The sequence below is a fragment of the Morone saxatilis genome, unplaced genomic scaffold, assembly GCF_004916995.1.
Source record: "Morone saxatilis isolate NCDOM2014 unplaced genomic scaffold, NCSU_SB_2.0 Contig9, whole genome shotgun sequence".
NCBI lineage: Eukaryota > Metazoa > Chordata > Actinopteri > Moronidae > Morone > Morone saxatilis.
In genome coordinates this window covers 12408439-12426413 of record NW_023340268.1, presented here as the reverse complement: position 1 = coordinate 12426413, position 17975 = coordinate 12408439, and the positions used below count along the sequence as shown (strand labels likewise).

General features: G+C 41.7%; 2 protein-coding genes across 5 annotated transcripts in view; both read right to left on the bottom strand.

Annotated features, from left to right (window-relative positions):
* The window catches only part of pdcd6ip (programmed cell death 6 interacting protein), a 15774-nt gene extending 12477 nt beyond the window's left edge, over positions 1 to 3297 (bottom strand). For 2 of the 3 annotated variants that reach the window (XM_035681170.1, XM_035681169.1), the window contains exon 1: positions 2978 to 3183. In XM_035681170.1, coding sequence (XP_035537063.1) covers positions 2978 to 3183 — 206 coding nt within the window. Of the gene's footprint in view, positions 1 to 2977 lie in introns of all 3 variants that reach the window. The other variant, XM_035681167.1, reaches the window with a different exon arrangement.
* Positions 3298 to 4909: 1612 nt separating this feature from the next.
* Positions 4910 to 17969, bottom strand: ubp1 (upstream binding protein 1). Of its 2 annotated transcripts, none has more exons than XM_035681001.1 (16): positions 17612 to 17969; positions 14574 to 14725; positions 12994 to 13070; positions 12778 to 12883; positions 12583 to 12689; positions 12262 to 12414; positions 12056 to 12166; positions 10499 to 10606; positions 10084 to 10190; positions 9866 to 9992; positions 8552 to 8645; positions 8370 to 8460; positions 8139 to 8257; positions 7862 to 8004; positions 7410 to 7461; positions 4910 to 7280 (listed from the first exon to the last, which is right to left on the bottom strand). In XM_035681001.1, exons 1-16 carry the CDS (start codon positions 17725 to 17727, stop codon positions 7243 to 7245), a joined length of 1701 nt encoding a protein of 566 aa, XP_035536894.1. In that variant the 5' UTR covers positions 17728 to 17969; the 3' UTR covers positions 4910 to 7242. The 2 variants fall into 2 exon arrangements, with proteins under 2 accessions (XP_035536894.1, XP_035536895.1); XM_035681002.1 differs by having other exon boundaries at positions 9938 to 9992.
* Positions 17970 to 17975: the final 6 nt, after the last annotated feature.

Below are 17975 nucleotides of genomic sequence, written 5' to 3'. Positions count from 1 at the left end.
AACCAAGACGGCTTTATAAAAATTTATAGAACTACCCTACATATAGAGTTTGTTATCCTGATGTTTCCCATTCACATACACAAGCACAGAGGAAAGCTGAGATATATGAGGAGTGCCTCTGTTGTTAGCTAAAGAGAAAAAGAAAACGTCCTAAGACAAACAATGGTTTACCATCGGGTAACACAATACGCTGTGTCTGCGGCTTTGCTTTGAAGGGATAGGGCCTGTCGCTCCTGGAATACCTGGGCACATGAGCTAACGGACGACATGTGCAGAGAAGCCGGGGAGCGACAATGATAGGCAGTCAGCGAATGGCAACCCCTTCTACACGCGACACGCTACGCTCCACCTCGTTGCTAATTAAGCAAGGACGTATGCTTTGACCCACGGCCCCTACATCTAACACACAAAGCACTTTTACAAATAATAATAAGGTTACATTTAAAATTTAAATATTTATTCCCCAAATTTAGAATCCTGTATAGTTAATCTTCATGTAAGCTAACATGAGTTTCCGATGATCTCACTGACAAATTCAAAACTGGGCCAGTGCAGATTTTTGTTATATGATGGGTGCATCAGCCTAAGCAACGTAAAGTGAATGAAAACTGGTCAGATATTTCAACAGTCAACGACTGAGAAATTCGTTGGGCCTGAGAAAAGGCATTACAAAGTCACACGGAGGACATGATGTCCCATTGTGTTAAAGTGATGTAAATGTTTTGCATGTACTCCAGTTATATAGACACTGCCAACGGCTGATAGGGTAGCCTATCATACACGCAGCAACCGGTGAGGTCCGAATTTACATCTATATATAAGATATAAATAATTATAATATTAATATTATATATATAAATATTATATAGTGAAAAGTGAGTATATGAGGGATATAATATTATATTATATAATAATAATAATAATAATAATATCTAAAGAGTCTCATATTGGCACTCGCAAGACAATTCCACTTTTAGCTCAAAGTGGAGAAAAATGTCAGCCCTGTACCTTGCAAGTGCATACCTGGCTACTCACGCAACGTGGACAAACCCTGTCCACTCATGAGTCATAGAGAACAAAGACTGAAATGAGAGAGGGCAAAGTCTGCATCTATATACCACCTAGGAACTGAGTATGTTGGCTAATACTAAGTCACACAACAGTGGTTCATATATGTTATCAAGGACCAACTGAGTCAAGACTTTTGTGGCCTGATTCATTGTCATTGAACAATTATAAGTCTGTATAATTACCTTAAGAGTACAACAGTGAACAACTAAAAATGGAGCACAGACTTTGTTATTATTCCTATCGCAGTCACACAGTTCCTTTATGCAACGAGGTTGGCACAGTGTCATTATGTGTTGTTTATGTTGACTACAGTTAAAAGAAAATCACCTACCACACAAGCTTGATTAGTTACAGTCAGATGGTTGAGAAAGCCCTCTTTGCTTTATTTATTCTTTAGAATGACGTTTGCACAAAAAAGTATTTTTTGAGAAGAGAAAAATATTCCTCTGCCAGGTATCTATACCAGGTTCCTGTTTCAGTGTCAAATGCACAATAATTCCTACAATCTGTAATTAAGAGACTTGTTGCTTTAGCAAAGCTATTCTTAAAACTTGAGAATAGAAATAGGTTAGCACTACTGGAGCTGGATTATATCAGCTGAACAAACCTATTCACTGTAATCACTGAGTAAACTGCAGAGGGCCCAAATGCAAGCACCATTGTGGTTCAATAATAAATTACAGTCACTTCTGCTTTTGTGGACAAATGTAAAATCAAAGGGTATTTAAAATAAAATATAAATCAAATGGATGTTTTAATCATTAAGTTATCCTTTATTTGGGGCCCAAACTATTTCAAGTGTAAAAATTGTTTTTATCTTAAAATAGCCATTATTAAAGGAAACAGCTGATTTTGAACGTTTGTAGAGTTCTATGTTTTTCTGTAGCTGTATGTCCATACACTCGCTTGCCTTTGGTTGTCATACACTCACAGCTGTTACACTTTATCATTTTTATCTCTGTTTGCTGATATGAAAAACCATGGTTCTGTTTCCTCGCCAGCCTGGATGTCTGATCATGTGGTCACCAGTGGACTGCGGGCCTGGCTGCGTGTGGTCCTGAAGGTGAATGACATCTGACAGGAAAGCTGACCAATGCTCTGGACTTTTTCTCACTAATGCTGAGTAGACACAAAGCTAATGTAACTGTATATAGATAGATACATATATATATAGATATATAGATAGATAGATAGATAGATAGCGAGTTTTAATATGTATGAATTGATTTGTAGTTATTGTTAGTAGCTGTGACCTCTGTTAATGTCATTAACATCAAACTCAAGCACAGAATGAGTCAGCTGGTGATCAATCATCATTATAAAAAAGGATTGATACATTAGGGCTGGATATACTCCATATTTTAAGCTATGCTGTCACTGTTTTAATTAAGCTTGGATGGTGGTTTGTAGCATGTTTTTCTATATTTCTCATTTAGATTTTAAGCACTATATTATGTGTGAGTCTGTGTGAGCTTTGAGTTTTCACTTTGGGGGCAATTAAATTAAAGTTGAACACTGAAGCTAACTCAAATGCTAATGTTTTCCTTGGGTCATGTCGGTGAATAAGCCATAGCTAAAGATCACAACAAGCTCGGAATAAATGGCCAATTTTCATCTTATAAGTAACTGACAGTCCAGTTAAACAAGTTGACAAGTCGAGCCTGTGTTGGCCTCTCAAGGAAACCTTCACAAACCACGTATGAGTCAGTTATTATGGTGAGAAAGACCTCCAAGCACATTAGCTTCACTAACTTTAGCTCCCAGGTTAGCCACTAGAAGCTAACACATCTGGGTGCGGCGATGACTGAGCTACTTTACCGCCACAGGTGAGACGGTTGCTCTGGCCGTCAGCATTAAGGCAGCTCGTCCAGGTGTGTTATAAAAGGAGGTCTGTGTTGTTTTTTACCTGAGGAGAATCTCCAGGGAGCTCTCGTGTTTGTCTAGCGGCCTTCCCAGCGCGTTTCTGCGGAGCTTGTTCAACTCCTCCACGGCGCGGATGTACTCCCCCTGCTCGTCGCCCGCTGGGTACGTAGCGGTCACAAACTTCGACAGCGGCTTCACCAGATCAACTTCAGAGGACTTTTTTAACGGGACTGAAATAAACGTTGCCATTTCGGCCCGTAAGAGCGACTTATTCTGTCAGAAAGAAACACGGAGACGAGTCGCGACCAACGAACACAAACAACAACGAGCGACCCACTTCCTGGATTCTGACAGGGGACGTCAGATTACGTCATGTTGAACGGAGAGGCGTACTGCGCAGAATCAGTATCGTTTTAATGAGGAATAACTAGAGTGCAGGAAAATTGGCTCCGTTTGTTTACGGCCACACTCTTTTAAATCCACCACGAACAGATTAACCTACTGGGGACCCCAAGGGCAAAAATTAGCTGTCTATAAACACTCTCCATTTTTTACAGTATTCCTGTACCAGAATATGCCCTTGGTTTGCTGTGAGGTAATCTAATTGAACACAAATAATTATACAATTAGACAATATGTACCATATTAGCACAATATTCCCACAGAGTGTTCAAATTAAAAAGATTTAACTACTAAAATATGAAATATATAACCATGGAATTGTGGAATAGTTCAGGATAATTATTTTTTAAAATCTACTTATGATAAGTAATGCTATTTCATTCTGGTTAGTTTTACAATAGTTGAGTTTATTTAAGGTATTTTTGATTAATAATTTTTTATTTAGATGTCGATACCCATATGTGTTCTCCATGCCCCGTTTCAATTTCACAGCATATTTGTGAGCACACAATACAGTGCCTATATGAAATATTCACCACCCTGGGAAGTTTTCATGTACTTTTATTATATTGTTCGTTAGTAGTGCATATTCATATTCTCCCAAACAAAGTGAAAACATCTCTTTAATTAATCAAATTGCCTCAAACCAGCTGCTACATGGTGAACATGGGATTTTAGGGGCCCAGTTGGAAATCAAGCAATATGCACCACATAAGCACAATATATGTAGACATGTAGTTATGACTGTTGAAGTAGATGGAAAATCAAGAAGGTTATAATGTTAAAGCAACTGGGTCACCTGTACACATACACTCATTGACACACCCTTTGAGACATTCAGGTGTGAACTACCAGCTGTTTTCCATCCACAAGGATGCAGATAAATTGCTAGTTTTCTGTCCTGTCTGGTAATTGATTGCAGCAGCAGTATTCACACTCTCTCCCAGATGTGCTTCAGCCTCTGACACAATGGCTAGAGGGAAATTAGCATGATTCTGGGTCATCTGCTTTGGGAAACCTTTGGCAGGTGTTTTGTGCTCAACAAACTATATGAGTCACTTCAGAGTAATCTCATTGTCGTGCAACACAAGGCCACACGACACCACAAGAGACAGTTGTTCATCGTGCCTTAGGTACGTCCAAATATGATTGTCCTGCATAACCAATGAAAATGAATGCTTTTACTGAATGTCCGAAAAGTACTAAGAGCACTACTCAACCTGTGAAAACAGTTGTACAATGTCTGGCTTTAAAGGAGCTCCAAGGCAATCATATTTATAATAGAAACCTTACAAAACAGGCATATGCAGTTTAAAAATCATGGGTGTTAACCAGAACCGGTTTAGCACGTCACTCATACTAGAGATAAAAGTCAACATCTCACCCTCTACTGCTTCAACTTTAACTTTTTAAATCTGTCACTTACGAGTTACCCCACTTCATGAAACTTAGTACCCATTTAAAACTATGACAGTCATGCCCTTTCATCTCTATGCTACAGTTAAAAGTCAGGTCATATATAAAATGTAAAACTGTAACAGTGTTCGCTACCATGATGACGCAGGACACCAGAGAAAGTTATGAAATCATTTATTCCCAGCACATGTGGTTGTGTACATCCCCAGCATACGATACTGTGCACACGAGAAGCATCATCATTGACAATAGGCTGTACATGAACGGTGGTCACCTCTCCTGCTCACGCTCACTCTCTCTCGCTCTCTCACACACGCACACACACACTCAGTCACACAGACAGACGGACGACTGGTCAGGCCGAAGGGGGACCAAACCTGCTCACCAGAGTTTGCCCGACTTGGTATCACATCCGCTCCGATACTAATTTTTGAGTCGATGGACACAGTGTACTGTGCTGTGGTACTCATGTCCTTGTAAACACCACAAGAGCTACAGTCCTGGCTCTGGCGCATGGTGAGACAAAATCACAGACGCTTTTTAGTCTCTACAGTCTTTTTCTTTTGTTCTCCTCCTTATAGGCGGATAAGAATAGGGTGTGGCTGAAGGACTACTGACTACACATCAAGCTTGAGTTTGTGATTTTTCAGTGCAGACTTGGTCTCTAACATCTGGAAGAAGAAGGAGGTGTTACACTCACCAAGAACCAAATTTATCCCTCCCTCCCTCCCCCATCTTCCCACATGCTCTTTACTAAACAGCAAGCTAAACACAGTTTCTTCATACCAACAGGAAAAAGTTTATGACAACTACTGACATAATTAGGTTTTCTTTGCAAGAACGAAAAATGATACACATGCACACACACACACGCACACACCACCTGACACTTAGAGGGGTGCAAACTGTATGCACTTTGCCAGACATTGTGCACCAAAATCAAAGGAGGTCAACTAAACAAACAGCGACTCCCAGGACCTGTGTGAGACTTTGTCACTTTTCAAAGGTAAGGGCACTCAAAACATGTGACCTGTAATTCCTGTGTTCAGCTACATTAAAAACACAAGATTTTGAAGATGGACGTGGAGCTGCCATGATTTTCTAGTCTACAGGATAAGACTATTGAAACCAGGCTACCGCAGTGATACATTTCTGCCAGCCTGCTGTGTGTTGGGCTGTTTCTTGCAGAGCAGATCCTGGAATGGAGGGTTTATTATTAAGCACATGCTGCAAACAAGCAACTCCACTAGATGAGGGTTTCATTTACCATTTGATCAATTTTACAAATGCTTCTAGTGAGTAATGAAGATTTTCCTCAAAAAGTGCCCATCAATCTGAAACCCGTTTGGTCCACATTATAGTAGGTTTTTGGATAGGCGTTACTGCTCCACATATCAGTCATCTATAGAGGTTTGTTCCTCTTTTTATTTTGCAAGTTTATGGCCAATATCCCAGAAGGCGTAAACCGCATCCCTCTAAATCAGTGTTTCAAAGTCAGCACAGAAAGCAGAGGAGTCAAAGAAGAGGTGTGTGTGCACTGTGTTTTGTGAATGGGACTAAAATATTGTGTTAAAAAGCCAATATGGCACCAGAAACAAGTAAATTCAATGAGCGCGAGAGAAACAACTGATCCATAAATAAAGCATTAACTAAAAATGGTAAAAGCGCCAGCCAAACAGGACGTACGCTAGGAGAGTGTGACGTGGCGTCAACAGAGAGAGATATGGCTGGAAGTCTAAAATCACATGGGATGACTGTAGTGACAAAAGTTAATGAAATCCGTTCATCTGACAAAGTCAGAGGAAAAAAAAACCTGAATGTTGGTGTCAACATCCATAAATGAGGCCACTTCCACAAATTTTGCCAGGGTATTTCAGAGGTTATCAAGCTCAGCTGATCAATAAATGGTTTATCTAGACAACCCTGTCAAGAATGTTAAATAAGCAGAGTAAATTGGGATTTTTCCTTTAAGCAAGTTAGTATGTTGAGATTGCATGCTGTTCAGCAGTACAGGTTATCAAATACTGGCCTAGTGCTGGTTGTGCGCGTTGTGTAAGAAGGGCAACGAGCAATAAGGAAACTCTGCTTTCTTTCCTTCACCTGAAGGCCAGAATGTCACTCTCCCCTCTCTCTTGGAGCCTCCCCCTCCCTTCTCCAACAGAAACCATATAAAAGACAAAAAATAAAATAATAAAATCAAAATACATACAACATCATTTTCTTTCCCCCCAACCCCATATCCCTCCAGTCTCTCCTCTTTTAACTAGCCTCCTCCGTTAATAGTGTTTTCAATATGAAACAGTGGACACACCCATGTCAGATTCTAACATTTACATGGCTTTAGCGCAGTCTCTGCTTTCCATCGAGCGAGCGTTTAGAGAGAACGGGAGGAAGTACGAGGAAAGAGTGGAGGCAGGCAGAGAGGGACAGAGGGAGGCTTCTGCTCCAAAACAGAGGGTGGAGTATTAGTGATGCCATCTGTCCTCCTCACTACTTTAGAATTAGATGGAGTCCTTCGCCCAGTTCATCTGGAGAGGGAGACAAGTGTGATGAAAGAGAAGTACATTAAATCATTGTCAAATAAGATCAACTAAGCCTCGGTATAGGCCAAATTACAATGCAAGAGATTATCAGCTACAGGTGCATCGTGGGCTCACCTTTGACAGTGCTGATCAAAAAACAGCTCTCGTCAGGCAAGTTGTAAACCATCTGGAACAGACAAAATGGACATGGTGAAATCAAATATCCCTTTGTATTTTTTGTGGCGACATTAACTAGAGACCATTCTGAGTTAGGAGAGGAGGTACAATACAGTACAGTATGTGTGAGAATGTAAATGACATGGAAATAAGTGAAGCTACAGACAGTAGACTTCCTGTTCTTGGTCAGATAGCACATAAAATAGTGACGCACGTCTTTTTTTCCTATTATCTTCCTCTGTACAGAGTGAATGAATCTCAGTTCCAGTCCTGCCACTTACTCTTACTCCACTTACTTCAACTCAGCTTCAACAGTTTACCTTTTTAATTATACCATCCCTCTTAATAAAGAGCCCTCCACAGCAGAGAGTGTGAGAGAAGAAGTGCTGCATGTCTGCGTGTGTTGGTACCTGGTCGCTGAGCAGGATGTGTATGCCTGTAGGACCCTGTCTGTACACCTGGTTGATCGTTCCCAGTGGAAGGTTGCACACACACGCCATCTTGCGGATCAGTTCTGCTGCTGTGAGCTCCTCTAGGTACAGAGCATGATACACTACACAGAAACAGACCAGAACAGAGGTTTTACACTCATGTTATTGTTATATTGTGTTGTATCATGTATTATTGACACACTGCGACACATTGATATTAGTGTTATATTGCCGTTAAAACACAGAGCTTGCTTACCGTGTAAACTAGAGGAAATGCTGTGTTCTCCGTTTTCACTGGTGCCGTGTCTTTCCAGCAGGGGGCTCTCCCGATGGGACTCCTGACAGACGTACACCGTCAGCCTGGGACGCACTGACCTACACACACGCACAATAATGATTAATGGAATGAAAAACACTGGCACCATCACAATGCTCACTCAGGTGTACGCAACGTCAAAAACAGACACTCAAACTCTTTGTAACATACCTGGATTTAAGTGCATTGAAGAGTCTGATCCCATCTGCTGGCCCACAAATCTGGACCAGGTCGTCCCGGGTTAGCTTCAACAAATCAGAACCTACCCAACAAGTTAGGAGGACCAGTCACTTCTACTGTAGTTGTTAAAACATTACATCTATGATTGTGTGTGTTTGACAGAGTGTGTGTACCTGAGAAGTGAGAGAAGAGTCGTGTGTAGGAGTTGAAGCGATTTTTCAGGAGCCACTTTTGTGCATCCTGTATGGAGGCAGTGGGGCTCAGCTGCTGCAGGGGATTAACACACACACAGTGTCAACACACAGTTTTACTTTCCCCACTAATTCAGTCCATTGAGCAATTATACAATACACTGCCACTGATCTACCAATTCTTTTCTATTACTCATTATGCTGCATTTACATGGAATCAGGCAGTAGACAACAAACCCAATGTCATGTTAGTTGATGAAAGCAGGACGGTAAACTTAAGTGAGGCTGGCAATACTAATATTTGACCTTTTTGTTGTTCACTGCAACAGTATTTAATACTGGATGTTACGTAGCTGCCTCACAGAAGGAGAAAACATGGACAGTCTGGATAACAAGATGCTAATAATTTATAAATTACATAAAATATAAAATTATTAAATATATTTTATTCCATAGCATCATGTCATGCGTGTTTCGTTTTGCCGTCTTGCCGCTCTGTCAGACAGTTTGTTTATTTTTCCTGTGAGGAAGAAGCTGTCTGTCTGCCATATATCCATGAGAATGCAGCATAAAGTATATAAAATGTCAAATAATCAAAGTCAACATCTAAATTAATGTCAGGCTGCTTATTTTGTCAGACCAATACAACCCCCCCTAAAAGTATCCAATAGTCATACCAAAATTCAAATTTGGGAACAGAAAATTATTTTCACTGGTTAGATGACTTAAAGAACCAGTGTGTAGAATTTAGTGGCATCTAATGGTAGAAAGTAGCAGATTGCAACCATCTAAATACTGCTCAGTCTTACAAGCGTGTAAGAGAAATTGCGATGCCTGTGAAAAGGCCCTATCTAGAGCCAGTGTTTGGTTCGTCTGTTCTGGTTCTTGTTTTTTCAGCCGATTACACAATAATAAAAACGCATACCTATAAATATTATATTCCATTTCTGCCAATAGATTTCCTAAATGTTACACACTGGACCTTTACAGCATAAAATCATAACTATCAGTGTATCTATCACTCATTCAGTAACATTAAATTAAAATGTATGATATTCCACTTTAAAAGTGTCATAACATTACATGTTACAACAGGAATATTAGCATTAAAAAACAGCATATAAACAAAAACAGTGGGACAATAAAATGCTTAGTCACTTATAACATATTGAAACTAAGATACAGCAGCAGTGTGAATGACTGAAGTAGGGTAATAATAATAATATTATTCACAGAAAACATTTTGACACACAACATACAAATGAAATTAAGCCATTGGTAATTTATTATTAACACCTGTGTTTCTCCGTCAGTGACATGAAACTGGTTTTCCACCAGTTCGTACAGGTGAGAAGATTGCAGACTAACCTCCGAGTTGCCATGGCTGCCAGGGTCGGCCTGGTGATTGGGTGAGGACGAGTCACTACAACACAAGAAACGACAATTAAGAGACGTGAGACCAACACACACCAGTTAAGAACCCCCCCCTCACACACAGAAACACACACACTTACCTGTCCGGTACTGAAGAGGTTGCGTAGGTGGACAGTGGGGTGGAGGTGAAGGAGGGAGTAGCTGCCTGGTTGGTGCTGACGTAGGCGTTGTCTGGCCAAGGGGAGCACTGGGAGGAGACACATACATGTAAATACACAGTTAATGAAGCTTACTGGGTTAATTAGCACTGCAGGCTCCAACAATAACAAACAAAAAGGGCACAAAGGTAGAGGAAAAGTCAAAGGTGGACTGGGAATTTAGCTTTGCACCGTCTCCACCCCCCCTAATGTCAGATACATGGCATTAAAACATCTCCTTCCCAGCAGCTGAGGGTCTACAATCTTCAGACTACAGCCGGGTGTCTACGGGGGGGGGCAGACTGTGGATGGAGTTACGGGGGAGGAGGAGTGGAGGAGAGTAGTGCAGGGTGCTTACACTGCCTCTCTTGGCCAGGGAGTCGCCACAGTCAGCGGGAAGTGTCCGCTTGCTGGACTTTTTCAGCTCGTGGTCACCCGCATCCTCTATGATGGGTTCAAGCCTCGTCTGCATACAGACACACAGCAGAGGTTAGCCAGCCAGCGACCAACACAAAAACACAACCAATAACTTTGGAACACACTCAGAATGAGTGACCTGAAGGCAGTCTGAGTGTTAACATGTTCAATTACTGCTCGGCTAACTGACCTCTGAGACACAGAAAACATTCTAATGGATAATACAATAGACCACTGGTTGTTATATTTTAGCTCATATTTTACAAACTGTGCAGGGTTTCCTGTGTGAAAGTGAGCCACCTCACATAACACAAAGACTACCTTTTGCTAAATTCATAGAAATTAATGCAGTTTTCTGAAATACAACATTAGCAAAAAAAAAAGAGCAGATGCTATTTCAAACTGCAAATGCCAAATGTTTATTGACTGTGCATTGTTTAGGCTGTCCTCCACAAAATAAACTGATCATGAGACGAGATGCGTCAGAATCCAGGTGACTTACTATCTTAGCTAAACAATTTACAGTACTCTGGGAAACCCTGTTGTGCATGTTATCATTACTGCCAACCAGTTTCCAAAGCACACCCAGCACCATTCTGTCTTCCAAGCAGCCATTGGTTTCAGTTCCTACAGAATTAAAACTTGCCGTCACCTTGACTGTTCTGCCTGGTTGTATCATCACCATATTTTGATGCACTGCAGGTGAAGAGCAGATTGTTCTAAAACCTTTCTAAAAACCTTTTCTGTAGTGGTTTATTGATGTGCCTGTGAGACGCTGTGCTATCTAACATCTGTGTGTCAGATGGCAAACAGCATCTTAATTCAAGCTAGATGTTGTTAGTGAAAAATCCAAAGCCAGAAAACAGAAAACAATCAGACAACGTGGCAAAGGAACAGGGATCATGTGAATTTGGTAGCTCCTTGCATTAAAAATGACTGCTGTTCAGTAGTATTTTCTTTTGAAGACTCGACTGTCAAAATGGATTAATCAAATATTTTTTATTTAATTTTGATGGATAATAGTTTGTGTCAGTTATTGAGCAAAAAATAAATAAAAAAGTCTCTGGTTCCAGCTTTTCAAATGTGCTGCTTTTCTCTTCTTTATATCATTATAAACTCAGTACTTGGGTCTGATTGACTATTGTTTAGACAAAAAAAGCAATTTAAGCACGTTACCTTGGTTTCTGAGACAATAATTGTTAGTCACAGCCCTACAATGGCTGTCTGGATGGCAAGAAAAAAAAAAGGAATTGATTTATACATTCTTGAGAAAATGGTTGGCAGTGATGTAGCCGTTTGTTGCACACAGGCTAAAACACCAGTATGGCCCTTTCCCTCAAATATAGCCATGTACTGGGCCACTTTGCAGAAATACATTCAACTGAATTGGGTGCATACATTTTAACATGGATAGACCCCTAAATGAAAGCTGAAACTAGAAGCTTTGTTAGCCACGTAGTAGTAAGACCTGACAGTCCTTGAGCAGCTGCATACTGACCTCTGACAGGATAGTGGTATCATAAGAAGGCTGGTACTTTTCCTTCTCTTGCGGTGTGCGTTTCTCCATCTTCTCCCTGTCTGTCTTTTGCTTACGATCTGCCCCCTTTGGCTAAACAGGAAGCAGAGAAGAAGACTCAGATTTAATTGCCGTGAGGGCCGACACATGAGGTAAAACCTCTGCCCTGTGAGAGAATGAGTGTGTACCTTAAAGACTTTGATTTGGCAGGAGGCAGAGTGGAGGTGCTCTGTGTACTCTCCACTATCTCCCTGGGCGAACGTGTCAAACTGGATCCTGAAGGGGACACCCTTCTCTCCACCGTGCTTCCTGGGAGTGAACTCTGTGCTGATGCAGTGCACCTGCAGACAGCGCAGAGACGAGTGTATGAGTGTGATCAAAATATGCGTTTGATGTGGAAATTCAGTGGCACGCCCAACAGATGGTACGAAAGAGAGCTGATGTCTGTGTGTGTGTGGTTTATGTGAGTGAGGGTGTGTGTGTGTGTGTGTGTGTGTGGGGGGGGTTACCTGCACAAAAACAGAAGTTCTTTTGTTCATGTCCCACAGGAACTCTGCAGCGTTAAGCTGGGAGGGGTGAGTCTTCGGCTCCACAATGCCCACTGACATGGGGATATCTGTCAAACACACAAACACACAGATATTTGAACTCCAAAATCACACACGGGACGGTTAAAGTAAACATTTCTTGCCAGGCATCATTACCGATGTCAAGGAGACGGTCACCAGGACGATTCCACTTCCAGCCTTCTAGCTGCTGGTGCTCTGTGTACTGCAGCCGGCGGTCATGAAACACCACTCGCACTATGCTCTACACACAAACACACACACACACACAGAGTCAGGTAAGAAGTTTACTTAAGAAGTAAGAAGTAAAAGTTCCCCCCTCCAGTTGTCCTCCAGCAGTGAGGATCCTCTCACCTTCACCATCTTGTTGTTGAGCTCTGGTAACTCCCCTGGCTTCCTGTTGTCCAACATACGCACCTCGTAAGACTGGCCTAAGAGAGAGATTGCAAGATTAAAATAGAAGTAACAAACATGATGGGTGAGGTTCCAAAACAAACTAAGACAGCGGTCCTCAAAGAGGATAGGTTACTGTTGTTACCTAATTTAGGTAGGACTAAAAGTCCATTTTAGGTTGTATCACTCATTATATGGTTTATAGGCTATATTTTTTTGTAAAATGTTGGTCTCTAGTGACATCTTTTGTTTAGATGATTATTAAAGGCTTGAGTTGACTGTAATAATTAAAAGGCCTCTCTGTGGCAGAGCTCTAGGTTTCCAATGCAGTGCTGCAGTGTTTTACCTAAAGGCCCCTTTACATTGTAATTATGGGCTGTCCCAGTCAGACAACTGGAGAGAAATGTGGCTTGTAAAGCTGCACAAGATCAGCATTTCATGTTGCCCCCTTTACTGTGGTCTTGATCGCCTTCACTATCTCCTCCTCTTCTGAGGTTTGCCAATTGCCAACACTATGGCCAAAGCTTGTTTATTGTTTCACTACATTTTCAAAATATGAGGGTGGTGCAGATGCAAGTTGATGCCATATCTCTTCTCACATCTTTTTTTCTGCACCATTTACATCCTAGAGCTACAGATATTCATCGCGCCTGACATGTCTGATAATATAGTCTGACACCGATTGTGACCAAGACTTCATTAGATCCATCATGCTGTGAACTTGTTTTCATTGTTGTAATTGCAGTGTACAGAAAACTAAAAATGTAGTAAGGTAAAGGCCCGTATTGTTTGTTGAATGCCATCATGGTTTTCAGGTGAACACAGAGGTATTTTAATCAGGTTCAAACCACGTCAATGAAACGCAACAGTAAACACTGGCATCCCAGAACCATCCCCCTCTCTGATTTGACTACACAGTAAGTATACATAGAGTACACTTAGTCCACAACATGCTAACCAATTATTTGCCAGCCAAGTGCATCTGGACACGGGTGACCAGACCATTTTCAGACCACTCAGCTGTTTAGAAAATGTTTTGCATCAGCAAATAATAAAGTTGCGTTTTAGCTCCAACTCTGTATACTTCCACATTTCCACTTTTATGCATGAATTCTTTTAAATCCTCAGTAATTCCCCAAAAACCCGGCAGCTTCTGTCTTGCAGTAAAGCATATAGAGACAACAGTTCACATATGTTGCTGCTTCTCGTTAAGAAAAGGCTGTTTCGCTTGTTCCTCCATTTATGTTAATCCCTTTACAATGTTAAATAAAGTCAATCTCCATTTGTCCCATTAAGCAGTGGAGCAGATTCAACACCAAACTGGTGGTGCGTAACATCAAAGTGCTGAGCAAAGCTATGGTTTCATTTTACAGTAATTATACTAATGTGCAATAAATTAATGTAGTAATTATTTATTGATGTTAAAGTTTTAATAGTCCAAGTAGAAAAAACATAAAGTACCTCATATATAACAAAAATACAGACAAAATGAGGTGAAGCACAGCCACAACTTTCTCTCGAGTAGATGTATTGTGTCTTACCTTGGTTTAGGTATGTGAGCGTCTCGTCGTGCAGCTTGACAGCAGGCGAGGTGGCGGCGCACAGCACATACTGGAATGGGGGATTTTTGGTCTCGTTTTCAGGAGGAAGGCTGGAGTCCTCCTGCTTAAAGATTGGCAGAGCCAGCACATCGCTGAAGACACAGAAGAAAGAAAAGAGGCACACAAACACAAAGTCAGGATGGATGTGATGCAGAAGAGACATGCGAGAAAACCACCATTAAAGAAGAGTTGTGCCAGCTTAAAGGTTTTTTTTTTAATCAGTGACAGCTTAATTGGTGCATTTTTCTTGCCTGTGGCCTCTCCGTGTTTTGGCTTATAATTTATTTACAATTCTAAGCTTTCATTGAATCTCCAATACCATGTGGGATCCATCCTGATGACAACATGATCACTGTGACCTCCCTTAAAAGCAAAGAGAAAACGCTGCCTTTATTCCTTAAGACTGGGTGTTCCTGTTTATCCACTTTGAAATGATCTCCAAAAAACACATCAAATTGGGGTCGTGCCATTTAAACTGTTGCACGCTCCGACTTTGGTAAGACAATACTTTACCTCCTCACAGTGTGGAATTATTAAATGGATTGGCTTATTTTAGAATAAGTGACGAAGGCTCTCCATCGATCAAATGGCTCTCTTATTATGTATGCATGAGGCCGCAGCAGGATAAATGAACAAAAACACCCAGAGATAGCCTGAGCTGCTGACACACACTATCTCACACTTGGCAGCCACTCTAGACAACCAACCCGTCTTCAGCTCACCCTGACAAATGCAGTGGGAGTGTCAACGGGTGCACAGTGAACGTAGGGGCCTGTGTGTGTGTGTGTGTGCCTGTGCAGGGTCCTATCCATGCAAAGAAATGCAGATCGTGGCATCTCATTACTTGGAAAACTTTTTGGCACGTCATGATGCTGCTCTAAACCTGAGCCAAACTTTAAAAGAAAAAGAAGAAAAAAAATAAAATAATAATAACTGTTTGACAATTTCAAGATATTCCTGCAGCACCTCTCTCCAAACAATAAAGTCTTCCAAACAACAGCCTGCTACATTAATTCAGCCTCGATCACTTGCTGCTGTGGTTTCTCTGCAGAGTGGATGCCCAGACTGTGCCAACCTGAGTGCCACAGCCCTGTTAAGCCTTGCTACCCAGGAAAACTACATCTGCTTCCTGAAATCTGAGGAGCTGGTTCCACTGACACACACTGAGACATTCTGTTCCTACCAGCTGCTGACTCCAAACATGCCACGCAAACCCACCCCAACACCACACATAGCATACTTCGCCTGGACCCACTGACACCACACACACACAAACACACACAAACATAGACACAGTTTCACTAATTCACTTAGAGGCAATCACTTGTGTATTGGTAAACTTGCTTACTCTCATATAAGACTGGCGCACAGCTACGTCACGCTCAGATAAAAGCAGATGGCAGAGGAGGCCGCTGATAAGACACATGCGTGTCCTGAGACCTTCTTGCCATCATCACACAAATATCATGACCTCGCGTGACCTTTTACATAATACGGGTCACACATACCGAGGGAGACTAATTAAACAGGTGGTTAACGCCAATTGATGATTCCAACACAATCCTTCTTCTTAAATCATTTACCAAAAAAAAATTAAAAAAAAAGACAGATTCAGGACAGGAAGTAGTAGTGACTAACCAGTGGGTCCCTGATTCATGAGATGTCACATTTGGGAAAAATGTTGGAATAACCTGCGTGGACCGGGAACCGTTGGCTTAACCACAAGTCACTGCATTAAAACTTAACATGGAAGAATGTGTGACAGGGCTGCATGTATTCCCTGCAATTTGGGCACAGTGACAAATACTGGTGGTGTAGCTACAAGAGCTGGGTATCATGTTAAATTGTTATACATCAGCTGCAATGAAATACATGTACTGTCGATAGTGATACCAAAACAATGCCGGTCTCGCTGCAGTATGGTACGGGGAATATTAACAAAAAAGGTGGTTTAAAAATGAAAATATAAAGATCTAAAAGTGACAGCTAGAAAGACTCTTGCTGAGGAAGATTGTGAAATTTAAAATGGCGACTTTATCCTTGTTTTCTAAGAATCTGACCAAGCATTTAATACCAAACTTGACACTTTTTGATACATCACAGATTACAGCCAGTAGTCCAAAAGTGTCAAGAGTTGGTGCTGAATGCTTGGCCAGATTCTTCGGTGTGTTTACTTATTCTTTCATCAGACATTTCCACATATAAAGTCAACTTTTCTGACTTTTTTTTTTTTTTTTAAAAAGGGCTAAAACCCTGATTTAACACTGGCAGCGTTTGTTAGAGGTTAGACAAGCTTAACATCATAACGACAGTACAAATGAAAGCAAGAAAAACTCCCTTTACAGAAAAAAAAAAAAAAAAAAAAGGTTGTCAGGTGATTCTTAAGCTGCATGAGAGAGGAAAGAAACACTGAAGCTTCTGCCACTTACACCTCCGAGTCAATTAACCCTTCTAGGACCTTTTCCAGATGAGAAAGAATAAAATCAGACGGATCACCTCGGACACAATGTACAGTCTTTTGTTTCCACACACACACACAGCTGGTCTTCATAAACAAAGCCATAGACTTGTTCTGATAACTCTGCCAGTCTGAGGGGCCACAACAGGGCCGTAACTGCAGACTTCCTTTGTGTTATCTTGAAGTGTTCACAAAGTTTAGGTCTCCCTTGTGGCAACAGAGCCACGATGTGAGTAACAGGACGACCTGAGACAGCCTCACTTATCCCACACGGTGTAACACATGCTCTTCCTTTGCTTCAGTGTGGGTTTAGAGAAATTAATCTTTGTCCCTGATTCGTGGGACCCTGCAATGACTGCCCTACTCCAAATCCCAAAACAAAGAGAAGCCATCACACCCAGTACAAAGACAATAACACACACACACACAAGCAGGGGGATGTAATGTTAACTCTTCCGGATAGAGTGTGTGTTGTTCTCTCCAAACAACCGGGGTTGGCATGTTGACTCTCGTCTCTAACCTCATGCTGTAGGCTCCAGCCCCCAGCTCCTGCCCGATGCCCGACAGGCTGGCATCGAAGTCGTGCACCAGCCCCGACTCAATGGTGGCGTCGTCCATCTTCAGCACCCAGGCCATCGGCCCCAGCTCCTTGTCCTCGGCTTCTACTCGGAGGGCCGCCAGCTTGCTTCAGGTACGAAGAGGTCGGCTAGCGAGGAAGTGGGCTCCGCAGCTTCCGAGTGACACCGCGAGAGGAAAGTTACGCTGCTAGCCCGCTAGCCGCTCCTTGGCAAGCTGGGCAGGCGAATTGGTATGTTTCCACAGAGACTGGGTGTATCGCCATATCTCCACTCGGGGTTGGTTTTATTTTTTTTTTTGGGGTGTTG

Excerpts from the sequence above, each read along its gene's own strand:
- ubp1 (XM_035681001.1), bottom strand. The coding sequence starts at position 17,727 with ATGGCCTGGGTGCTGAAGATGGACGACGCCACCATTGAGTCGGGGCTG. Across the intron at positions 14,726-17,611 it reads GCTGGAGCCTACAGCATGAG|CGATGTGCTGGCTCTGCCAA; the intron begins GTTAGAGACGAG and ends CTGTGTCTTCAG. Across the intron at positions 9,993-10,083 it reads ACCTCTTCAGTACCGGACAG|TGACTCGTCCTCACCCAATC; the intron begins GTAAGTGTGTGT and ends CTTGTGTTGTAG.